The sequence below is a fragment of the Hippoglossus hippoglossus genome, chromosome 15 (assembly GCF_009819705.1).
Source record: "Hippoglossus hippoglossus isolate fHipHip1 chromosome 15, fHipHip1.pri, whole genome shotgun sequence".
In the NCBI taxonomy this organism is placed as follows: Eukaryota; Metazoa; Chordata; class Actinopteri; order Pleuronectiformes; family Pleuronectidae; genus Hippoglossus; species Hippoglossus hippoglossus.
The window spans coordinates 11,987,345-12,013,700 of NC_047165.1; the positions used below are offsets into that span (position 1 = coordinate 11,987,345).

Sequence of the window (26,356 nt, forward strand, 5' to 3'; positions counted from 1 at the left end):
CGACACACATCACCGATCCTCCTAGTTATTTTCTTGGAAGTGCTCTTGTTAAGAGGTCCGGAAACATCCGCTGATAGGAATCTGGGTCCTCTGGTGGGCTTTATTTTCTTTAGCGTTAACTGATAGAAGGGACACACTTTTCCTTCCCCTCTGTCCTCCCTCTGTCCCCCCCCCCCCTCCTCTTCTGCCCCTCTCAGTGAGTGACTGTCTGTGCTCATGCCAAAGCAAAGAGCCACTTCCTTTGGACTCTATCTGCTGAGACTTTAAGGAAAACAGAGCTGAGGAGAAGCAGAAGCTCTCGCACGTATATCACCTTAAAATGCACACACATAAGTGAAGCTACTCATGGGCCCAATTACCATTAAATACCTACGTTCCACTACCACCAGTACAAACATTTCCACAGATTTGACACATACAGGCCCAATGTGTTTGCCGTGCAGACTCTTTCCTCCAAGGGTTCATCCTTCCTTCATCCTCATTAAAATAGAATTTATTGCAACCTATGTCTTAAATCCCTCGTTGTGCATAAAAACGGAATAGTTGGCCAAAGTTGAACCGAGAAGCTTTGGAACACCTGTATTATCAACCGACTGCTTATGTTGCTTGACTCGTCTGACTTCCCCCCACAAGTTCACCATGTTCCCAGCTCTGTAAATAAAATGTTCCAAAAGGACCGAGGCCAAAATTACAATAACATGACCCACGTTGTAATGAAACCTGAAATTATCCTTTAACCTCTGGGAGAATTTAATGTGAAATGAAGAGTGAGTAATGGAAAAATTGATGCTGCTACAGGGCTGTGAGTGGATGATTAAAGGAAAGAGAAAGGTGATGAGAAGTGTGAACATTTACACTCACCTGGGATGAAGTACTGCTCTTTGGCTGTGATGGAGAAAAGAAAGAGGGACGGGTGTCAGTGAGACCAGCCTGGTCCGCATAGCTGTGGCGTCGCTATGCTTCACAACAGTCATATATAGAGTTTATATATGATGACTCATGACTCAACGTATATGACAGATAAACAGAGAAGCATCACACTGTCTCTGTGTATGATATATGGTGGAGAAATGTGAAAAGAGGTGGTCAATATTTGGCTGTTGCTAAGGACGAGTGGCATGAGGGGAAGAGGGGGAAAAGTAAGAAAGAAAGAAAAACAAAAGAAGGGAAAAAGGACACAAATGAAAGAGAAAAACCACACGTGCACTCCCCTGTCTTCACCAGGTCTAGCCAAACAAACGAGGCTGTAAAGGAGTGTGAAACCTCAGCAGTGCAGAGTGCCAGACAGCATAGCACGCTGCATAAACACAATAGTGGGCCCAGGGGGGTTGGTGGTGCAGAGGACTGAGGGGTTAAGGGGGCGTGAGGGGAACTTGAGCCTGGCAGGCAGAGGGCGATGAGTGGGCGAGGAGATGGAGGCTGTGAGGGAGGGCAGCCGGAGGTTGGCAGAGGGCATGGGGGGGAACGGTGGGCACGTGCAGAAACTCTAGCCGTAGTATACCCAGCCTCGCCTCGCCCGGTGATCTCAGCCCAGTGCGGTTTGCATGTGAAACCAGACTCACTGTGTGGTAATATGGAGGGGAAATGGAGAAACAGCCAACAAGGCCTCTCCCCTTTGCCTTAACTTTGTCTGGGGGAGATATTGATTGAGGAGAAGCGGCACGGCAAATGATGGGCCGTATAAAACCTTCTGCCAGGAATGATCATTCATTAATTTTGGTATGAGGTGGAGGGAGAAATGCAGAGATAAAAAAAGCCACTCCCAGTGGAGAGAAGAGGAGAAGGTAAGAGTAGAGACAGGTAGAATAAAAAACACCAAAATCTGACAGACAGAGAGCCCAGAAGAGAAATAACAGACAGCAGTGACACAGAGGCACCGGCCTACCGGAGCAGCGGAACTTCTTGCTCTTGATCTGTCCGATGCGTTTGTTTGCGAGTCTGCGTGGGCTGGCACAGCGGGCACCGCTGGTCTCAATGGGGTTGGAGCGCAGGTAGTCTGCCAGCCACTTCAGATTACAGTCACAGATGAATGGGTTCTGGGCCAGGTGACTGGAGGAGAGAGAGAGAGAGGGATGGGGAGAGGTGAGTTGGAAAGATGGGGAAAAGGTGAGAGAGGTAGGGAGAGGAAGAGAGAATGAGAGGAGGGGAAAGGAGCACTAATGAAAACCGATAAAAAGTACTAAAAAGTAGCAAGTCATATTCTTACATTTAAACATAAGCACCATATACTTACAACTCTAACCTGGAACCATAATAACCCGTCTTTGTAGGTGTAGATTAGCAATAATTTAATATCATTATTTATTGAATTTATTAAATTCATATCATAATATGAGCTCATCATGTTAAAGTAAAAGTTTGACATTTTGGCATTTATTTTTTTATTTTGTATTTTATTACTCTCTGCAGGTTAGATGAGCACCCCCGTGTCTGTACTGTGAAGCGATTGGCAGCTGCTGCTTAGCTTAGCATAAAGACGGGAAACGGGGAGAAGCAGCTTTCCTGGCTCTGTCTGTCAATAACAGAGCCACAGCAGATGTTTCCCTGGGATGAGCTGAGCTAACCTGTTTGCCATACACACGGGAGAGTGATGCAGATCTACTCCCCATGCAGCAAGAAAGTGAATATACATTATTTAACAGTATTTAAAGACATTTCAAATTATTTATTTTATGTATGATAGATTTTTGTGGTATTCTGTATTAAAACAAATGTGGCTACTTAAGCTCTTGTTTTCATCAGTGTGTATTTGTTTGTGTTTTGTGTAGCTGTATTACACTATTTGGACAGATTACCACTGAACTTGGTGGAAGGATGTGGTTTGGGTCAGAGAAGGACCCATTACATTTTGTTGCTGATCTGGATCATGGGATGGATCCAGGAATTTTGATTAAGGTGTTTTTCAAAATTTCCCTCAAAGTTTATACGTGATGTTGCACATAAAACTTTATGGTTCTTTTAGAGGCTGTAGTTGAGCTGCTAGTTAATTGCATTGCAAAAAAAATTCTTACTGCCATATCCGACAAATCTCTCAGCCCAGGTTAAAGAATATGTGCTGCCGTCCAATTAATGTAGCCAACTTCAATGACCAGAGGCTGCGGTGCTGTGTATTCAAGTCTATGTTTGACTGTGGTTTCAGAATGCAGGCAAAACAAGAAGCCTCTTTTAGACTTCGACCGTTAAACCCCTCTTTACGCAAAGTGTATGTGTGCAACAGGTGTCTTGCATGTCTTATGTTTGCAACTTAGATTTTTTTTAAAGTTTGTGTTTCAGACGTGGTGGACGCGCCACAGTGTGGGGTCCGTATTGATAACAGCGTGTGGTTGTGCCTTGTTTATTGGATCAGAAAATAGGAGGCCTTCATTTGGACTTGGAACAGTGGTGGTTGCCTTTTTGATCTCCATCTGGCCGTGTGTGTGTGTGTGTGTGTGTGTGTGTGTGTGTGTGTGTGTGTGTGTGTGTGTGTGTGTGTGTGTGTTTGTGAAGATGATAGATTTACTCTCCTCTCTACCTCATGATTCCATTCCTGTGTTATTACACAGACCTGCGCGTAAACAACTCCTGTGTTGGCTCATGTTTTATGGTGACAGCTCAGTATGTGTCAGAGAGTGTGCAGCAGAAGGTCTGTGTGTGTGTGTGTGTGTGTGCGTTTGACTCACAGGGTCTGTATTGCTCGTAGTGAAGTGAAGGTGCCCTTGGCGAGGGTTTGGATCTTGTTGTCATAGAGCGATAGCAGCGAGAGATTCTGCAGGTCCTGGAAGGCGTTGGCACGTACGCAGTGAATCTTATTGGCGTTCAGCAACCTGGGAGAAAAAAAGTGAAGAAAAAAATGCGAACGGTAAAAGGAGGAAGGGAGAAAGATGAGGAGGGAGGGAAGAAGCTTGTCAAAGTTTCTTTATACAGTCATTCATTATGCATGTTAGAAAACTATGCGCAGGCTTTACATGAAGGTTATGACTCCTTCCCTGAGTGGGAGTAAAGGTTGCCTGGTTTTCAGTGTATGTTCGCAGTGTATCAGCAGAGAGTGAAGTGTGTGTTCCACTTACAGCAGTTGCAGGGCGTAGAGGCCATCAAACACCCCCTTGGGCAGGTCGGTGATCTTATTTCCATACAGCACGCTAGGAAATCACAACACAGACTTGCTCTAGACACGGGAAATGACAACCAAGTGGATACTTCTGCACATGCATATAAAACAAACTGGGCTCTGGGCCACTTACAGGGAGTTGAGGGAGCGCAGACCCTGGAAGGCATCAGGGGCTATCTCCGAGATCTGGTTGTTGCTCAGGTCTCTGTGTAGAAGAATCAGAAATTTAGATTTTTGGGGTTCGGGGGGGGGGGGGGGTCAACGTCGTTTTTTTTCCTGTGGGAGGTTTGACCCCCAACGTCAACTGGGTATCACCCTCACAGGAAGGTGGGGTGGATGTGAAGCCCCTGTTCGTGACGAGAAGGCAAATGTAGTGTGAGCTGGACGAAGATGAGTTCCAGCTCTCCCATATCTGATGGCGTGTCCCTTCGGGGGATTTGATGAAATGGAGCTGGTTAGAGTCTTGTAGCCAATCAAAACATTTACTTGTATTATTTGTGGCCTATGAGCCAGCTCTGTGTTGTATCAGGGTTTGTGTGTACGGGTAAAAATGGGATGCAATCCAAACCGAAATACAGAAGACTGCCTCCGAACATAGCTGTCGTTAATAGGATCCACAGGCCTCTCCCCACAGGATAACCACTAAGCCTATGTGTCTATGTGTTTATGTGTGCGCATGTGTGTTTCTACGCGAGTAAACGCAACACTAAATGAGGAACAGTGGGACAGAGAAAGACAGATGGAGAGAGAGAGTTAATGGAGTATGTGGACTGAACTCCAGTCGACTGGATACCTTTGAAGGAAAATCATCATGTGGTGAAGAGGAGAGATATTTTCTCATTTGGGGGTAACAGTTAAATAAGTACCCATTTGTCTTCTTGCAAAGGACTTGAGGTTTCTTGGAAACAAAAAAAAATTTGTGGCAAAGGAGCCAACATCTGCACTGATGTGTGTCTGCGAACTCAGACGCTGGTGTGTGTGTGTGTGTGTGTGTGTGTGTGTGTGTCGGTGTGTGTGTGTGTCGGTGTGTGTGTGTGTCGGTGTCTGAGGGTTGGTTCGGCATCCATCTCTTTAAGGAGCGGTTCACGTGTAGGTCATTCAAACTGGGACAAGGTGAACGAGTCTGTGTGTGGTTGGCGTTTAATGGGAGGAGGAGGGTCTGGAGAGGCATTGCACACATACCTGTGCGCCACAAATAAACAAACAAATACACAGACAAGCAGGAAAGTATGTATAACCTATTATTATCTAATGTTGCCTTATTACTAATTATTTTACTATTTTCCGTGCGCACAATGTGCCAGAAACCAAAATGAACAACGGCAGAGCCTGACCCAGATGAGTGACCATATTCATCATGAAAGATGAATGCTGTCTACACACAGTTCGCACTGAGTCTGTTGGACATGGGACAGGCCAGTGAGGGCACACAGCCAGCTGAATCAACAGAGGCGCCGTGGGTCAACACAGACATGCAGACGCACATTGTTGTTACTAAAAGCAGAACCAGTAGCAGCAACAATAGCAGGTCGTGTGTGTTTGGAAGACCAGATGGAAGAGAGCAGCACATTTTCACTGCGGCTAAATCTGGTTTGTGGATGTTTGATGAAAACCACAAGATTCTGACGCGTCTCCCACAACGAGGTGTAACTAATAGTATTTTCTTTAGAAAAAAATCAGATTCTGGCTCAGCTCAGATATTTAGGTTTTCACATAACTAAATGGGAAATCCTGACGCGCTTGATTGAATCCACAAGAAATGGCAAAAAAAAGCGGTTTATAGTTGTACTGGAAAAGATTGTAATGAATTACCCTTGAGATGAGGGTCAGGACTACTATGATAACACATCAGGTTGTTAGTGCTGAGAACAATTTTTTTTGGTTGTTTTTTTTAAAATTGCTGTTAAACGCACAATATGTAACTTCGGCCGCAACCAAAACAATAACAAAAGACCTAGTTTGATGATGTCACGAAGCAGAGTGGGATCATGGGAGTTGTTGTCTTCACCACCATTGCTGATAAAAATCTACTGAGGCACAAATCATGTTGGATAAGGTAATGTATTAAAGTTTTTTTCATGATACGCAGCAAATGGCAATAGATGGTCCCATTACGTGTGACCGATATAACAGTGAAAGGAAAAAAATGCAGACTGGCAAATTGGCTAAGTGGCTAGCAGTGTGTTTCTCCATCATTCGTCGTTTGTCACGGACAAAGCTACAGGTAAAGCTTATATGACGCAAAAAGGCGAGCAAAACAAAACTTTATTAGCTTGACAAGAGCTCAATTTACTTTGATATATTATTTTATGCCATTTAAGATTGGAAAATCTTCATGTTTGACTGTTATCATGACATAAGATATTTTATCATAAGTTATTTTTCCCAGTTTGTATGATTTGTGGTGTCTATAACTTTACTCCGACATTGAAATATGGCCTCGCTGAGTTCAGATGGTTCACTATAATTTTCAACATGGAGTTGTGAAATAAAAAAACATTTATTTTTGGGAGAATAAATATTAATTTCCCGTGAGGCTTCACTGGAGCTACGATGAGATAGCAGCTGCTCCGGTCTTCCGGCTGCTCAGTATTCACCTCGTCTGAACCTCACGCTGTCCCGGGAGTTGAATGATAAAAACGGCGAGGAATCCTCTAAAGAAGGGCAGAGAAACTCCCTGACCTTCCGTTTCCTCCGTCTCCCTGCTGGTATGTCGGTCAGGCCTGGTGCTGTTGGAGTTATGGTTTTGGCCGACTGGTGCGTGCTGGCTGGTTGACCAGGCAGCTGGCTGACCGGACCCGAAAAACCCGCTCAGTCTCAGCTCTCAGTCTGCCACCGTTCACTCCAAGCGAGAGTGAAGCCTCAGCCTCATTCCGGCACACTCTGCCTCTCCTCCTCATCATCATCATCATCATCCCAGCCGCAGTTTACAATTTTGCCCGCGCAGGCACAACTCGCACACAAACTGGACACAACACTCACCAGGGAAATACCAGTGCCCAGCAGTGGAAGACGAGAGCTGTTATTATGCTCGTGTAACATCGGAGTGCTTGCGTTCCATACCACCCTACGTCTGAGAACAAGAATATGTTCTTTAGGCCCTGACAAAATAAATACTGCATGCTCCTCAGCAGCGGAATGAGAGGACTGCCAATTGTCGTTTCTTTTTTCAGCCCTCAACTTCTTGTTCTCATCTGTATTATTTAGCCCTGAGGTGAGTGTACTGCTGTACTTACATCCTACGCAGTTTCTTGTAGGGCGAGAAGGCTCCGGGAGGAACAGACTTAATCCCATTCTGCTCCAGACGTCTGGAGAAGAGACGAGAGGGGAGAAGAGAAGGAGAAGGAGAGGAGAAGAAGAGGAGATACCATCAGTTAACCAAACAATAGACTTCTCCATGGCAACAGTGCTGAGTAATCCCCCCCATAACCTCTGACCCTTGGTGATTGGCCTGATTATATTAGGGAGATCTATTCCCCAGCTGTAATAGGTCCAGGCATGTCGGAGTCATAACATCCTCAGAACCAATAAACAATCTGAATACTAAAGTGCTGTGGAAAAAGACTGGGGGGGGGGGGGGGGGGGGGGGGGGGGGGCTCTGTCTTGGTTTGTACGAGGGTGTTGAGGCCTTCAACTTAAAAGTCATATTTCTTCTTGTTATAACATTTACAGTTTCCAGCACTTACGTTTCTCACATGACATCCTGAAATCAATAATGATCTGACTGGTTCCAGTGAAATTTGTCTTCATCCTGTGGGTTGTCTGCAGAGTGTTCGGTGAAACCCGTGCAGGGTGGTGAAATATTACTTTTCTTAGTTTACTTTTTTCCCCCTGTGAGCTCAAGAGCCGCTGACGCAGAGTTGACAAGAAAAAGGTCTGACAAAATCTTGCAATAAAAAAACTGTCAGAGAACCAAATGAATATATAGACGAGCATGCACTCGGTCATTTAATACCGAACAGTCACAAACTCTAATCAGTCTCAGATGGGCCCAGGGAAACAGACATCACCAAACCCCATTAGTGTGGGCATGCATGTCTGTGTTTTCAGGCCGGCTGCTACTTATGTCCCAGCTCAGTCCCAGAACAATTCCCTGGTGTAGCTGACAGGGGGCTGTTTATCTGCAGGTCAGTTCACAGCTTTTAAAACTGTCCTTAACAAGGCTTAGCAGGGCCCGGCGGGAGCCAGCTGTGGGCCTGTCCTACCATGCTGCCTCCCAGCAGAGGAGCTGGCGGCGGAACAGGAGGCGCGGTCCTGCATGCGTGTGCGAGGAGCGGCAGACGAGCGGCAGCGACGGAATCTAAAGACCATTATTTTTGCCACCGCAGGAAAAATGTGAAATATCTTAAAATCTGCGAAACCCCTTGGCAAACAAAACGTTGTTGATAGATTTAACTCTCCGCCTCTTAAGTGTGTGATTTCTTGGCTCGGGACCATTTCCACATGATTTAATTATTCTGTTCGAGACGTTTCAGATTTACCGCGTGCCTCTCAGGCCTGAGGCTATCGCTGTGTTTATGTCTATTCATGGGGGGTAAATGTTTTGTTAGACATTAACCACAGCCATTTAACGGTTTTGAGTTTCCAAATTTTTCAATCAAGAATCTTTGTCCTTCAATGGAGTGGCCTACATTTATGCAGCGATATGGAAGGAGAGTAATTGACATTCTTAGGATAGCAGTGATTCCAGACCACAGATTCCTGCGGTGGACACGCTCTCTCCGTCTGTTTTCGCCTGCCGGTCCCAATGTGTCCGTGGATTTACAGCGGAGTGACAACGCTGTGGTTCCTCTGCCCTCACCATGCGGCAGAGTGTTGGGCCAAGTGGCTTTAGCGCCCTCTCTCATCAGCCCGTCTGTCTGACTGGCCCAAACCAGTCTGGCACTCTACATGCTGCCTGCATGTGTGTGCAGTGTCAGTGTCGGCCGCGTATACGTGCTGTGGTCCTCCAGTGTGTGTCAGCATATAGCAAAACCCTCTGGGGCAGGCGAGGGCACAAACACACACACACACACCCACACAAACACACTGCTGGGTGACAACTTTTATGGCCTCACATTGTCGCTCGTCGCAGATCGATTTGTGCAAGCAACTTAATCCCTCCAATCAACAAAGGAGCCGTTTGTCCGATTGGCAGAGGAGAAAAAAAAAGAAAATCTCTAGTTGTCTTCGGACGGAAAATCAATGGTTCCCATCCAATTTATCAGACTGAGCATTTGTATGTATGTCTGTCTTTGTGAGTCTGGGAGCTGGTGTTTGTGTCAGCCCAATCAATGCTCTTCATCCTTTTCATTAGGGTCTAAGCATGGTTTTCATTAAGGGGAAACACATTATGCCTTTGGGTATTCACCCAGTCAGTGCGTGTGTCAGAAATGGATGGCAGGACCTCAGCAGCGGATGAAAGGCGGAGGGGGGAGATTTTTTATGGCAGACTTCAGTCACTGCAGGCAGAGACTATGGTGCATAATAATCTGTTGTGGTAGTGTTTAGGCCAACTGGGCCTGGTCTCGCAAGAGAGGAGTACATAAACCAGCTCACATCCTCACAGCCAAAAACACAACGCTGGCATTCATTAGGGGGAGAGAGCAAGGCAGGGAGGTTGCAATTCTCCTATTTGTACATAATGAGAGCAGCATGTGTGTGTTTGTGTGTGTATGTGAGTTTCCGAGTGCCTCATTAAGAAGGCATTAGGCTGGCCTTGATACCCAGCAGCCCGCCTTGCTGTAATTGAAACTGATTTTATAATGAACTTCAAGCACAGATCAAACCTGCTGCACCAAATTACTGAGTCAACTCCCCCCCCCCCCCCCCCCCCCTTCTGTATTTATTCTTTTGCCTGATCTTCGTCCTGCAACCTGCCTGTGGTGATTTGGCAAGCTGAGGGAGAGAAGTGGAGTAGAGTAAAAAATCAAGAGAGGAGAAGGAGTGAAGAAGAGCGTTGTGTGAAAATAACCTGCTCGATACGGCCCCGATGGGCAGGACAGAGTTTCACCCCGGTCTTGTAAAAGATGAATCAGGGCATAGCAGAGTTTATTAGCAGGACGCGGTTAAGTACCAATTACATGTGAAGGGCAGGGAGACTTTTAAAATGTCTTTACTCATCTGCTGTGCACAGAGAATCTAATGTCTATAAAACCTGTTCGTAGTAGACCCATCTTTCAGCTGTCTCCCTGTTCTCCCATCAGTGCTGCTGGCAACTTACGGGGATCATAGATCACATCAGTCTCCAATGAGACACTCCACTTGTGGAACATTACAGGCAGAGGTCTACAAATCATGAAACATGCCAAAAACTGAGACTGAACTATTCACATATCAATACACAGGATGTGTGAGAACTTTTAAATGATTTTAAGTATTTCAATATATCCTGGGTGGTCATACAATAAGACAAGAACACACAGAAGTGTGAACTGCCTGTCCAAATTTGGAAACTGAGCTCCAGGAGAAATAGGTCAGGGTTGTTGGGGAACATGGGATCTGTGACTTCCATGCTAGCTGGGTATTTATAAACAGACCCCATAGGGAGGAGGAGACCTAGAAACTTGCTGTGTCCTCCTAAGCACACACATGCTCCTCCAAAGATCATGCAACACGACCGCTGGCTCTCTCCCTTCACCCTCCCCTTTTCTCACCGTGCGTAAATCGAGAAGTTACTGTGCCGCTTCATGCGGACTCCTGCCAGGGGGCATTAAACCACTGATAAAGAGTGTAAAAAGAACCACCCTGAAAAGTCTAGCTGTGCATTCCCATGAATCGCAGAGCGCTGATAGCATGTGGGCCGTAAACAGCTAATGCCCAGACAGATGTTACAGGACTGATAAAGCGAGGGAGGGATGATGGCACAGCACTCGCACGCAGTTCGCAGCCATCTGAGCCGATGAGAGCCTGCAGTTGGAGTTTTAAAGTCTGCATGTCTCTCTCAGCGAACAGCAAATGGATGATCTCGCTGCCAGGTGATGCATGGTGAGAGGAGCAAGCTGGAACGGCATACAACACCCATGTTTAAATTCCCTCAGCCTGGTTAAACCCCTGCGTGAGTATACGCCGACAGATTCAAATGGAAATTCATATACACATCTTTAACTCAAACAAGTGCCCTGCAGAGCCAGGCTTCAGAGGACAACGCAGCTGAGGATGTGCCTGTGATTCTCTGAAAGACTTCTGTGTCCTGTTCTGCTGCTCAATCAGCACTTATGTGAAAAATATATATATGTCCTAAATATGAATCACGCAGACTGGGAGTAATCTTGTGCATTAATATAACCAAAACCACTACTCTGAGATGTGCATGATGGATAGCAATAAATAAAAATGTAGTTTTATCTGCAAATTGAATAAACTAAATAAAAATTTGATTTATAAAAATGTGTAATCACACATTATCCTCTTGGGGGAAGGAATTTATATGCGTTCAGATGCCATTAGATAATGAAAAATCTTGGTTAATATAAATATAGTATGTTTACAAAGGGTTAAGTTGCTTATGTTCTCAAACATGCCAAGTAGTCTAATACAAAAGATACATGAAAGAGTTATTTAAATCTATACATAATTGGGACAAAGAGGATTGTGCATCTGTATGTGGTGAAATTGGCCTCGTAAACATCTTTTATTAACCTTCATTGACTTAAAAAACGTTCTGTGCATGCTTACATCTCTGCCATGGTGTCGGGCAGGTTGGCCGGGATGGCGGTGAGACCTTTCCCTCGACAGTCCACGATGTTGTTACTGCAGGTACACATGGCGGGGCAGGAGCCTCCGCCCGTGCTGCACGGCTGCAGGTTGGAAGACTCCTGGTGACCTGGTGAGAAAAGAGGGAGAGAGAAGGAGCTGCATGAGAGGTGTACAAGGAGGAACATTAGACGAGAAGAGAGGAATATGCAGCTCCCACAGGTGTGCGAGCACAGGTGGATCGGGCTGGTTTAAATCATAGCAGCATGACTTTCAGCAGGATTACAGGGAGAGATTGTTTGCCGGAGGATTTGCGCGGTGACACGGAGCAGCTCTTGCACTCAAGTGGAGCTCAAACACTGTCATCGGCCCTTTGTGCTTGCTTTGTAAAGTGAATTGCAAATGAACTCGTTCCCTGAGATGTTTTGACATTGAGAGTAAGAAATGAAACATCCCTCTCTTGACTTTATTGTAAAGCTGTACATCCTTGAGAATCAATGGGCAAGAAAGTAGGTTATCTATTAAAGGAGTGCCACAGAGAGGAGGAGAAAGACGTGAACAATAGAGTTGGAGGGGGGATGGGGGGATGGGGTGGGGTGGGGCGATTGATGGCCTCCCAATAACATCCATTGATCTCGCTGCAAATTTTCCTCCTGAGTCTGCGTTCCCTGGGCGGAATTGATGCCATTCTGCAAATTCAGCTTTACAACCCCCCACCTCTTCACTTCCATTTGTTCTAAAACATTTTCAACTTTTCAATTTGCATACAGAGCGCGCAACCCATCACACTGTCTCTAGACACCTGTTCAAATAGCTAAGGCACTGTCAGCGATGTGGTGAAGAGCGGGCGCTCGCGCTGCCAGTACGGCGCGTTTGGTACGTGTGTTGTGTTGCTCGTGTGTGTGTTAAAGATGTGTGTCTAACCCAGATAGAATGAATAAAACAGACTTTTAAATGGCCTCATTTACACAGCATTACTAATCCAAGTTTCAAACCATGAATATTTGATTACCTTCCTATCTATTGCTCAGCTTGTGTGGAAAATACTGGCGAGAGAGAGAGAGAGAGAGAGAGTGAAGGGGTGGGGGGTGTAGAGTCAGTGAGAGGAAGACAGAGTGAGCGACAGGGAAAACACGGTGCTCACAACGCCACTCCCTTAAACAGGGAGAAAGGTCGCTGCCCAACAGCCAAACTTTACCATGAGGTCAGTGGCTTTAGCAGTTGGACCATTTAGCTATTGACCAAAGTTTGAGGTCAGGTTTCATGTCCGTGGCCGAACGGTTAACTGAAGGGAGGGGATGCTCTGACGGAACTGGGAAGCGGGTAAACACAACAAATAGCATCAAGAGTGCGCAGTCGCTCAACCTGCGTGATCTGAGGCCCTGTGATCTGGTATGGCATGAGGTTTGACAGATCTGGGATCAGGTGTAGGGCAGAGAAGAAGTCCCCTCTGATCTAACATGGCACATTTGACAGGTCTGGGATCAGGGAGAGTGCACAGCACAGCTGGAGCGGCCTTAACAATGAGAGCTCTCTGACAGGTATACTTGAGGTGAGGCTGTTTGATGTGCGCTCGTCCCGCGTTCTGTCTTAGTGCTGTGTTCCCCATTAGATCGTTCCCCATCCGCCGTCGCTTCCACTCTATTCCCGTCTCATTTCCCTTGTTTTATCTGCTTTCTTCTCTCTCCTCCTACAGCTGCTCTTTCCGTTCTCTCTCTCACTATTTTCAGCCTCTCCACGTCCATATCCCTGCCACTGCAGCCTATTACCTCCTGTCCTCACACACCTTTACATTTAACCTCACTCCCCCTCTTTTTTCTCATCATTTCAAAATGTTATCATTCGCCTTTTTTCCATTTGTCCCTTCCCTTAAATTCCCTTCTAGCACAACAGCAAGCTTCCCCCTCTCTTCTCTCCCTCCCTTTCTTTCTTTTCACAGTCATTTCTTCCTTGTTTCCCACAGCACAAGTTGTATTTTATTCCACCCCTCAAGCACTTTATTACTTTATTGCTCATTGCCCATTTCAAACATAATATTTTTACTTCATTTATTATTCCTTGGGAGCAGTAATTCACTGCAAGAGTCATTAATTTTCTCTTCTGTAACCCTAAATTAGCGCAAGCAGCATGTGAATGATCAGGGGGCGTGTACATGGAAATGTTTTGCTTGGTAGAATCACTGCAGAAGCCGCTCTCCGACAAACTTAAGTCGCTCTAATCTAAACTCGAGTCAGAGGATTATGAATAATTACAATGAAAATGGTAGAGATATTTATGTAAAGCCCTCATATTTTCCTGAGTTTCTCAAAAGGAGCTAATGGATGCAGACACAAAGTCCTCTCACAGTGAAAAATCTTGTTTCCCTCTGTTCGCATAAAATAAACAAGATGATTTTCTGAGAGTAGCTCAAACTGCTTCAGGGTCTTGGAAAGTGCAGATGAAAACGGAAAGAAAACTCAAATGAGCTGGTGGTCATGCACCACAGTCTGCTTAACTAATTAAAAATAAAAGAAGAAGTGTTTGCTCTGAAAATGATAATTCTTAAATCAAATTTGAAACCAGATTTAGTTTATTTTTTTATTTTAATCAATCATTTAAAATTCATAGCTTTTTTTTAAATAACGAGCTCTGGGTTGATGATGAGAAATGACTGCCTGGAAAAATGTGATATTACGCTTCAAAGTGAAGCAGTAAACGTGTTGCTCTGCTCATTACTGACAAAAATGTCCAATATTCCAGCCGAATACTGGGAGTCAGTGAGTCGTGATGCCGAGAGCGCTGCAGAATTTTATCACATTTTGCAAAAACTAATAACTCGCTGTATCCCGTTTCTCCCTCTCCTGGATTTCACAACAACAACACGCCTCTCCGCTCCCTCCTCTCTTCTCCTCCGACACAGCGCCACCCCGCCCCAAATCCCCCGCAGGTGGCCTGGCCTGGTCGCAACACAAACTAGTTAGCATGCGAAAAACACACTGTGCTGAACACTGGAAATACAAAAAAAAAAAAAGTGTGTGTGCGTGTTTTTATGTGTATGTGCCAGTGAGCCAGTTCCTAATGAGTCCTTCACTGGGAGTTCAACTTCTGGTCACTCATCCACTCAAGAAGAAACTGGGAATATGTGTTTGTGTGAATGCATGAATGCATGACACACAAAGAGGCAGAGAAACAAAGCAATAGATTTCGTTTGTTTTGACCGAAAAATCATGAATGATCATTCGCTATTGAGATTCGCAGAGAACCAATCAGTGTTGATCTAATAACATCTTCCTTAGAAAAAAAACAAGCCAGTTCTTACAAGATGAAACGTGATATCAGCACGTTTCCTAATCTGCAACTGCCAGTCACGCTAATCCATAACTTTCTTTGTCTTCAACCAACCAGACCCCAAAGTTACCCTGACACCCCCTGCTCCCCTTCCGTATCATTACACTCCCACGCTTTGAGTCTCTTTCCCTGGGCGATGAATAGTTAATGATCTGTGCTGTCACGCCGTATGGCTGCGTAAAAATCACAACCCATGGAGAGAGAGGGACATACACCCACATCCACACACACACACACACACACACGTATAGACAGAATCGCTCCCCGCAGCTGGTGTGGAGAATGAGATGGCCTTGTGGGGAGTGAAGGTTCTCATGCTGTTTTTCCATTGTCCTGATATGATAACCCCGGTGCACGCCCACATGCACATGCTCTCTCCCTCAGACGCTGCAAGTTCAAAGCCACAGTGATCCATGTGCGAGGAGGTGAGAGGTCATGAATAATGACAACTGAGGAGCGGGGTACTACTGTCAGCGGGGGCTGCCTTTGCGCCAGCTGTGGGTTTTTATACATGTCAGGCATTTTCCTGGCACTGCTGCCAGCTCCTGAAAGCTGGAGACACATGAAAGGGCAGGAGGAGAGAGCCAGGGGGCTGCCCGGCGGCATGAGGAGCGGTCAGGTGGCTAGCAGGTGAAGACACTGAGACAATAACAAAGGGTGAGTGTAGGGAGGAGAATATTTTTACGAGCAAGAGCGAGGCGGTTTTGGCATGAATGATCGAATGATCTGATCAAAGTAACCATCTGTTGCAAAAAGTTTCTCTTTTTGAGATGCTGGAAAAGAAGGGTTCCCTTTCCCCTGTGCATGTTAATGACTTAATTAATAATAGACATGCTTTCAGACATGACCTCCAGGTAATTAGCTACACAGTTTACCCAGAGTTTGCCTTTCACACATTCACTACGCAGCGGGAGGTTCTCTACACGACGAGTTCACGACAGCAACGACTCGCTCGCAGTGAATCCAGCGGGGGAACCCCCTGCTGTGTTCAAACATCGACTTCTCCTGGATTTCTACAGACTTTATACTAGAAGGCCAGGTGGATAAAGTCCGTAGAAACTGCGGAGCATCTCACTCGGTCAGTTGAGTTCACACATGAGTCCAGCGCATGTCTGAAAGCAGATTTTATGTAACTCTAGAAGTCTTACCTGAGCAGCTGAATTCGTGTTTCTGCACCTCTGCCACATTGAGTCCTCTGAGCTCAGGAGGTGTAGTGCACTGGGTGAATAGACCAATTGTTGGCCTCTGTCTGAGCCACTGGGCCAACCAGGCCAGATGACAGTCACAGTTGAGATTGTTGGAGTGGAGACGGCTGTTAAAAAAGCAAAAAACATCAAATAAATGAACATGATGCATTAACAGATCTTCACCTCTTTGCCTCTTTGCTATCTAAAATACCTCCAACTGAAAATAGGATAAATAGCATCTATTCGTTCCAAAACTCATCGCATCACATCCCTGTGGGGAAACACACTAAATAATATGCTTCATGGATGATTGTAAATGGCACATTCTAAAAAGAAGGAACGCTAAAGAGGACTTTTCTAAATCCAGTACTCCAAACACAGCATTCCAGGAATGCTGTGTCTGTCCAGAATAACTCTTGCTGTGGTGCGGTGGACCTCTGGAGCACATATGCTAACTTGCAAACCCATGTGCACAGACACATATGTGTGTACACACAGAGAGGCTATATAATGCAACCCCACGGAGAGCGAGGAAGCCCAAAGAGTCACCACAAGAACAGTGGAGTCACGGCCCTGAGCATTTTAGCTCGTATAATTGTTTTAATTTGTACGTAATTTCAGATTTAGTAATCACATACGAGGCACAATACACAATAGGCTTCTGGGGCTATTTGTGTCTATCTGGGCAAGTTGTTGTTGTGTGTGCTTTAGATGGGGGAGATAATGGCCCTTGGCAATGCTACAGACCCCTCTGTGGTGTTGTTATGGCTGCCTCCCAGCAATGCCTGGAATGATAGAAACCTACAGTATCTACTCCCATTCCATCATATGTGACTGCTGCATTGTCTCTTCTGTGCAATGTTAGTGGAATAAAGTTTTATCTTACAGTAAATGTCAAGAGGGGCAGAGAATCGTCGTGGTGGCGCAGGTGTGACTTACAAGGTTCGTAGCTTGGGCATGTGGTTGAAGCTGGAGACTGGGATGCTGCTGATGTTGTTGTTGTTCAGCGTTCTGTAAATTAAAAAAACAGAAATGACCAAACATGTCAACACGTTGTCAGCACAGGGGGGGGGTAAGAAATGTGGTTTTTAAATTTATACTTCTAAAAGAGTTTTTTTGCGCCCGTCCTCTTCCGTTCCATCTTTATAAATCCATCCCCCCCCTTCCCTCTCTTTTCTCTCCATCTCTCTTTGTGGTGTCCCACTGGGAATAACACCTCATTCCACACAGATGGGAAGCCCTCGCACCTCCCACGCATACGTACAGTCATGCATGCAAATATACACACGCGCATGCACATACACGCACGATCACAAGAGACTTGTAGTCCGAGAGATGTACAACACACACACACACACACACGGATGCGCACACACACACACACACACACACACACACACACACACACACACACACACACACACACACACACACACACACACACACACACACAGACGCACTTCTCTCGAACCCTGGGCATCAGCTGCAGAGAGAGAATCAGGTCATTTCAATCAGCCTAATAACCCTTTACCATTTTTCAACCTGCTCCCCCTTTTAACACAACCTGTCCTCCTCCCCCATAAAACCTATGCATACAGAGGCCATCAACACCCCCCCCCCCCCCCCCCCCCCCCCACCTCTGCCTCTTTCACCAATATGACAACCCTATCACTACATCTGCAATCCATCCATGCCATGAAAGCAGCCTTTAATGGCTTTTATTTATTTTTTGTCTTCCCACCCCCTCAAAAGAAATCCCACCACAAACACACATGCACAGCTCCGTCTTTCCCCATAAAAACAACAAGGCTGTCAAAGTGCCTTTGTCGCTGTTCGTCCACATTGTTTCAGGTGGAGCGTTCCAACAGAAGCCTGTGATTATGAGTTTTGACAAGGGATGATTAATTAAACGCTTTAAAAGCTGCACAGCGTGTTCGTCCAGGGTGGCACGCTCACATGAATGGGGGTTTTTTAGCTTCGAGATGGTTGGAGCTCCCTTGTCAGATGGCCCGCCCAGGGCTGGATGGGGTGCGGAGGGAGGTGGTGGGGCGGGTAGGTGGGGTGTTAATGTGATGGAGGGGAACGCGTCTGTCAAATGTGTGGAACAATGAGTTAATGGAGCTTGGTCTCCATGATGCAGGCCCCCTCACGAGGCCCACTGGGGGTATTTTGGCATAATAACCGAGGCCATACTAATTAAAGGCCTGTGCTATGTGTATATATTAGTTGTGGTTATTGGCAGGACAAAACAAGGTCTTCGTTTATCTCATTTCTTCATCAAACTTTAATGGAATGATACAGGGCGGGGCTGGATGAATACCATCACTTCAGATACTTACAGCACTTCCAGGCCCCTCAGCGCTCTGAAGGCTCCATCCTCGATGCAGCTGATGTGGTTTTTGTCCAGCTGACTGCAGAGCACACGGAGGGAGAGAGAGAGAGAGGCTTTGTTAAACAAGACACATGCACAATCTTTCAGTCTCCCCGTGGAGTAGTTGTAATCATCGATACTGTGAGTAGTACACTGATGGACCATGGTAAATCGATACTGGTTTAGTCACCGCAGCTCATGTAACCCCGAGAGCAGCGCAAGACGACTTTACTGGTTGTTTATCTGCATTGATACACGACATAAATCTGTGAGTGCGTGTGAATGTGCATACACTCTGGCGAGGATGTAAATCACAGTTGCTACGAGACGTCTTTGGGGAGCTGCGTGTGTGAGTGCGAGGTAGGTAGTCTACTCCATCAGAGTGATATACAATCCACTGAACATGCATACACAAACACGACTACAGAGGGCTATTAACCCACCAAGAAAAAACACTGTGAACATGCTGGAATTAATCAGAGCGAGTTGTGAATGAACAGGAGCTAAGTGTGATTTGCTTTAAAGGGATAGTTCACCCAAAAATGAAAATTCACTCTTTATCTACTCACCACTATGCCGATGGAGGGGTGGGTGAAGTGTTTGAGTCCACAAAACACTTTTGGAGTTTCAGGGGTAAACAGCGTTGCAGCCAAATCCAATAAAACTGCACCCACCCCTCCATCGGCATAGTGGCGAGTAGATAATGAGTGAATTTTCATTTTTGGGTGAACTATCCCTTTAATTATCACTGATCTGTATCTTTAGCTTTTTGGGCTGACAGACTCCAAAAAAGAAACATCTGAAGACATCATAATGGGCTCTGGAAACTTGTGATGGGCATTTGTTTTACCATTTTCAAACATTCTATAGATCACACAATAATCAATGATGTAAACTATAGCAGTAGAGTGCAAACCTCCACCAAGACCCAACATGCCCTTTAAATTCAATCAAGCTTTCACACACTCAGTGTTGCTTACAAATAAACAAACATACAAACCAACCAAAACAAATGGACAGGGGTGAAAATCTAACCTGGACGGAGGTTATGACCTCTGAGTAAATGTATTCCTGCTGGAGAGGGCGAGGTACTCACAGGTTTTTGATGTCTGTGGCTCCTCTGAAGGCTTTTCTGGGGATGGACTGGATGAAGTTCTCACTCAGATCTCTGTGGAGACAATAAGCAGACATTAGTTACACATAACTTATACTTGACAACGGGAGTCAATGTGCAGGTTTGGTTGTTTGGATTTGTTTGGAATGAGTACAAACACATTTTATCAACTTCCTGCATAAAGGCAGGCTTTCAGAGTTAAAGCAGTTTTTTTCAACCAGAGCTATTCCCACTCTGTTCAGTCCCCTCCTTGTTACCACAGTCATCGGTGTAGAACAGAAAGCTGAGGGCAGTTTGTTTCCCTCTCTAATGTGCACCAAAGCCCTTAGGTGTTACAGCATGGGGAGCTCTGCTCACAATGGAGTGGTTATTTTATAGTGGCTGCGAGTTATTCACTGTTCACTCATGCTATAATTTGTTCTCTGTGCCTTGACCACACTGTGGTGTGAGGTGACCAACTCGCTGCCTGCGCACAGACCGAACAAGCAGGCAGCAGGGCAGCGACCAGCGAGGGGTCCTCACCGATCCTGTGGGGCGGATTCATTAGGACGCGGTTGCACAAAGAACATTATCTTTGGGCTCTCTGTGTGTGTGTGTGTGTGTGTGTGTGTGTCCAGCACTTGGGAGGGTACAAATAAGGCTTTTGAAAAGTGCATATGTGTGGAAAGTAAGAGAGTGACGGAGCGGAGGGGAGGGTTAGGGGGGACGGAGAATGAGAGAAACACAAGTAGCCATAGTTCTAATTAGCGGAGTCTTTTGTCTGCCATTTAAATGGTGAGCTAACCTCACTGTGAACGACTCTGTCGCTCCTCTACACACACACACACAATACACAGAGAAACTGTAAGGCGCTATTAAGGCTCCTGCCTTGAAACACACACACACACACACACACACACACACACGGAGGGCTCCCACAGCACAGACGGACGTAAACAAAGTGCTCATGGTCGCCCACAGAGAGGCCAAAGTTCAAAACCAGAAACTATAAAACTACACAAGAGTTTTTTTTAAGGGCTCTGATGATTATTACTTTTTCAATATTCATGTACACCACAGCACACAATCCCACAATGCACTCAACGACTATCCACACTTATAAAACTCCATGGGGGGATGTTAAAACTATCTCCCATGACTGCCACAACACATCAAGCTCACACAGTATACCCATTGGTCCATCCTTGGAAAGAATATTGCACATTGTTTCGGTGGGATACAAAAGATGGGAGCAAAAAACCCACCACAAGCGGTTGTGTTGTGCAATCTGTCTAATGAATGGGTGGTTGTGCCTTTATGGTGCAGCAGAAATTAAAAGCGCTCTGTAGGCCGCGGCAAAATACACCACAATTAAAAATGGAATTTGTGTGTTTGCTTTTTTGTTGCCTTATTATATTAAATCCAAGACAGCTATTTAACTTTTACCAAAATAAAATATTGCATTTTTCTTCCCACAGTCCCAGTGTTTCATGGGAAACGAATGCGTGTGTACAGTGAGTGGATCAAACTGACAGTCTAACTTGTTGGGTCTTGCCCCATCTTTACACACACGCCATTAGACGATGGCTGTTTATTTAACGTCACATGACCATAAAATGAGCACGGTCGCAGCTTGGAAAAACAACAGTTTTATTCTCAAGTCAAATGTAACGCAATGCGAGCACGCACACCAAAGACATCTGGCCTGTCATCAAAGAGAGCATAAATACTCCATCAGATGGCACGCTCTAATTTTATCATCTGAGCTTTGTGACTTTCATTCCCTCTGCAAATCTGCAAAACATCTGCACTCGCTTACAAAGTCCGGTAATACAGTTAGCAGGCAATTTAAGCAATTACACAATAATAATCTATCTGTTCTGCCACATTTTGCAGAATCCCATCCCAAACTTCAGACCAGCTTCAGGCCTCCTCACTGGCAGGAATCAGAGCAAAGAGCAGTTGAGCTGCTTCTAGCTCTTCTGTTGTTCTAGTGGCAAAACAGCCTGATAGCAGAGTTGAAAGCTGAGTCAGTCTGGCACCCGGCATATAATGGTGCCTCTTATCAAGGCGGCTGCTCCAAGTGAGCGGAATGCTTTTGCTCTACCTGGGCCTGCACTCTACCTGATGGCTAATTAGTCCTCTCACCTTCCTGCAACACACACAACTGAAACACACGGCGATGCATGCCGTAGTGCAGACACACGGTTAATGACTTCTCCCCCTGGACATCTGGAGTGCGGCATGTCTCCTCTGTGCGCGTCTGAATGTGTGTGTTCGGCCCCGGGTTACAACAAGAAAAAGATAACAGATTGCCGTGCTAGGACAGTGATGTTGGAAAGCCAGAGGCAAAAGTGGCAGCAAGTAGAGAAAGACAGACAGAAAGACGGAGAGACAAAGAGAGGCTGGAGTGCAAGACGAGGCGAGACGGCTCCGACAATACGAATACAATGCAATGTGTGTAAGTAGTAAAATCAAAGCTCTCGGGTGGAATCCACACACTAAATCCTCCATAATCCTGTTAGCACGCTGTAACGCGATTGGCTGGAGTGATCTATATGCTCCCACTTATGGTGCTGTTTGATTGGATTAGATGCTAAAGTCCTGGGAGGTCGCTTTATAACTGCAGGTCTGTTCTGGGACGACGGGTGCCCAAAAAACTGCGCCATGACAATCCCAAATGATGCTATCCATCGTGCCAGAAAGTCTGCCTTTCTCCCAATTATATTGGCTTTCTCCTTCTGCCTGATTCTTTCACTCTCCTGTCACATCTAAGAGAATAATCACAGTGGTCATGGTTTGGAGTCTGCAGTCTTCTGTGTCCTTTTGAGTATTTATCGTCGGGTTCATCTCCTACGGGAGCCAGAGCAACATTAAATTTAGCAACGTTACATTTCTGCATTTACACATTCTCAAAACGGCAAACAGGACATTTCTGTGGGAGACCATGCTGTATTTTGCATAGTCTGTGGTTGCCCCTCACTGGTATTTTCTGAGCTCGGGCCCGGCCGTGCTGGCTCTGAGATGTTTGACATTTCTGATTAGTTTGGAAGCAGATTTTCAGGGAAGCGCTGATCCCTTCGAAAAACAGACATGATTTTGTGAGAGGAGTCACCGCAAAGAGGGATATTGGCCACCATGGTCTCCATCACTCAGTCATGACAGTAAATTTAGTGTTATAGCCCATCATCTCCGGAGTTTGTATTTCACATATGAGGGATATTCTCCGTGGAGCAAATTTAAGGAGAATATCCGGAGTTCAGTGCATGTCTGAAAGCAGCTTTTGAAAGATGAAAACAAATCAAAAACAGTTTCCCTCCTCTCTGTTCTTTTTTAAATCTCCATCAAATCCTTCCTCCCTTTGAGCATCAGGCCAAATCCAGTTTCCAAAATGTGATTCTGTATTTTGCCTCAGACTTCAGCCAATGTGGGGGTCATCAGGTTGTGAGGCTGGAGAGCAGACAGAAGCAGGAGCACAGGTCCTAACCCCCAGCTTCACTCCACTCACAGGCCTCTTGTTCAGGGTAAAAGGATTCATGGAAACCTTCAGAGCCATGCACCCTCCACTGCCTCCACTCCGTCCGAGCACTCATTACAGTGCTGTAAAAAACAATCCTGCGGCACGGCTGCAGCCTCCAGCCTCAGTCCAGGCCTCCAGGCATCTCACAGAGGGCTGTATAATGATGTCAGACCTGCAACTTTTTGTGTTTCCTCATGTCCTGCACACACCATGTCTACCAGTCTGTTTTCATTACAGGTGTGTGGAGCAGTGCCTGAGAGAGCGAGAGTGAGTGTGTTCAAACAACCTCGACCTGGTATGGATTTACCCTTAATGCACTACATACCCTGAAGTGGGCAGTTAGTTCATTAACGTAGCCTGGCTCTCTTTAGGTGACGTTGCTCACAGTTCATTCCTATTGTAGCCCTAATGATGGAGTAACACACATGTTTTCAGGTGTGTTCTCGCCGTAGGAACTGCCGCCCCCATAACGCGCCGCATGCGATCAGGATATTTAAGGTTTATCTCACACAAGACCTCAAACAGCAGTATCGTTTAGTCAGTGTAAAGCACTCCGACAATAAACTCAGCTACTGATATGCCTGTTTACAAGAATCCCCGCAGAGTCTATATCTGGAATAATGAGCAATGTTATCAGACATAGCTCAAGGCGCCTGGTCTGGAGATTAGCCGTACGCCGAATGTAATGTCTGGTTCCTGTCTGATTCACATCATTAACCTCTGATCTCTATCACAGTGCACTGCACTAATACTGTACACAATGGGACGTTAATACCAGCAATCCAGAAAAAAGACAAATCTGTGTAAAGAGATTAGCATATTATATGTATGATAATCACACTTTCAATTCGTATAACTATATTTCCTGACAGCTAAAGAAGTTTGTGGGGAGGCTGCAGTGGCTCAGGGCTGCAAAGCGTGAGAGTATCTGTAATATACAACTTCTAATGCACAAATGAAAACATGCACATGTGCGCACATGCCTCCACGCAAACACATACATTTGTGTCTTTCATATCTGAATGATTTCATAACCCTGTGCCTCCACACTAGGCAGATAACGATGGATCATAAATCAGACAATTTGACCTGATCTTCTTAAAGGTTTGAGATATGAACGCTGTCATTTGAGGTTATACGCGGACATGTGCACTTTAATTCAATGACCTAACTTAACACCTACTTTACTACTTCTGTTTGTTTGTCTTTTCCAGTCAACTTATGCATCATGTAACTTGAGAGGGACACATTTTCTCACTGTAAGGGCAAGTAAGGTTGATTTCTTAATAACAGCTCTGGAAAATACAATTTCAAATGTTGACTTAAAGTTTTGCTGGTAACAGTCCCACAGCTTCGCAGTCACGGTTCAGCCCTACAGTCAAGCTAAGAAAACATTTTTATCCCTCTCGTATAATGATTAGATTTCATACTGATAAAAACCGTCCGATCCTGAAAAGAGGCGCCTGTTTGGTGCTTGCATATGTGCCAGTGCAAGAGCAATTATTTTAAGAGTGTGTGTTTGTGTGTGCGTAACCAAAACAGAGTGTTTGTTTTCTTGATTTCTCGACTCGACCGCATGATAAGAAAATGTTTATCCTCGCCAAAAATGCCCTTAATTTCATTCCACCGTTCAAAAGGGGGAGAAGGAGACGGAGAAAGAGAGCGGCAATGTGTCTGATTACTTACTCATTAAGAGAGTTAATGAGGTGTGTGCGGGCTGTTAAAAGAATGGCAGTGTGCTGCCACTAACTGCTAACTACCTTCTTCCTCCCTGCACGGTTAAGAACCCACAAGACACACGCACACATTAACAACCACACACACAAGCGGAGGAGAAGAGAAGTGGCTGAAAATGGAAATGCAGCAGCAAACGGCTCGAGATGCAACTGCAAATAAAAGGGCATAAAAAGTTATTTATGTTTAAATCCATATTTTGTCTTGATCTGCGGCAAATGCATGATTTCTGAACTTAAAACTCTACTTATTCACTGTATTGACTGAGCTTTGAAAAGTTACATGTTACTTATTAGCACAGATTTGATGTTGAAATGTCATTTCATTTGTAAGCACTCGTCTAAAAGCTGTAATGAATTATTGAAAAAACCTAGACTCATCCTAAATCACTCTGAGTTGAATTAAAAAAATCGGCTCTTTCTGTCAGTGATGAGACACCAGCAAGCAGGAGCAGGGAGGGGAGGGGAAGGAGGAAGTGAATGTGACGTAGGTGTAACAATGTCGCTGTTAGACCTGTCACCATGGAGGCAGGAGGTAGCTGTTATCCACGGTTTAAGAACATTTCTGAGCTTCAAAGAATACATGACACCCCGCTCCAGAAGTGGAAAAAAAATCTGAATATGTTAACATACTGCATTTATGTGAAGACACATCTTTGGCTGAGTTACAGAGAACAAGACCAAAAGAAGAAGAAAACTGCAGTGTCAGACGGATGAGAAAAGAGGGGAGGTGTTAAAAGCGCAGGATAACAAAAACAGGTGAGAAGGAGTATATGGATCGAGGCTGCAGGGCCTTTGGGTGCTTGCCAAAACACAGGCATGTGTGTGTGTGTGTGTGTGTGTGTGTGTGTGTGTGTGTGTGTGTGTGTGTGTGTGTGTGTGTGTGTGTATGTGTGGCCCAGGGAGTGTGTTTCTGTGTGTGGTCAACAGTAACTGCGCCTTCCTTCTCACCCACATGCAACCCTTTCTCATCCTTCTTTCTACACACCTTCAATTCTCGCTCGAACGAATGATAAACAAGCCTCCAGGGCCGTGCCTCGCTTAACTTTCTCCCCAGTTTCAATACCTCCGTGCAGCAGTCAGTGCAATCTGGACCAGGGAGCGAGACACCACCATCATCATCATCATCGTCGTGATTACCATTATCATCAGGAGGTCAAAGCACGGCCTTAAAAATAAAATCTTTCATTCATGTTGGCGCAAATTACCATGCACAGACGCACACACGCGAGAACGCGCAGTGTGTAAAGTGTTTCTCGAGTCCCTTTGTGGTGGAGATGAGAGGAGGAGGAGGAGGTGGAGGAGGAGGAGGAGGAGGAGAGAGCTGGATGGAGCTCGGTGGGAGGAGGACTTGATAAGTGGGG

At 45.5% G+C, this 26,356-nt stretch overlaps 1 protein-coding gene across 8 annotated transcripts in view; it reads right to left on the bottom strand.

Annotated features, from left to right (window-relative positions):
• slit1a (slit homolog 1a (Drosophila)) overlaps positions 1-26,356 on the bottom strand; it is a 90,170-nt gene that overhangs the window by 20,250 nt on the left and 43,564 nt on the right. For 6 of the 8 annotated variants that reach the window (XM_034608401.1, XM_034608400.1, XM_034608398.1 and 3 more), the window contains 11 exons: positions 19,743-19,814; positions 18,615-18,686; positions 17,215-17,286; positions 16,237-16,400; positions 11,744-11,891; positions 7,324-7,395; positions 4,221-4,292; positions 4,047-4,118; positions 3,660-3,803; positions 1,886-2,049; positions 862-885 (listed from right to left, as the gene is read on the bottom strand). In XM_034608401.1, coding sequence (XP_034464292.1) covers positions 862-885; positions 1,886-2,049; positions 3,660-3,803; positions 4,047-4,118; positions 4,221-4,292; positions 7,324-7,395; positions 11,744-11,891; positions 16,237-16,400; positions 17,215-17,286; positions 18,615-18,686; positions 19,743-19,814 — 1,076 coding nt within the window. The remainder of the gene's footprint in view (positions 1-861; positions 886-1,885; positions 2,050-3,659; positions 3,804-4,046; positions 4,119-4,220; positions 4,293-7,323; positions 7,396-11,743; positions 11,892-16,236; positions 16,401-17,214; positions 17,287-18,614; positions 18,687-19,742; positions 19,815-26,356) is intronic. The other 2 variants (XM_034608404.1, XM_034608402.1) reach the window with 1 other exon arrangement.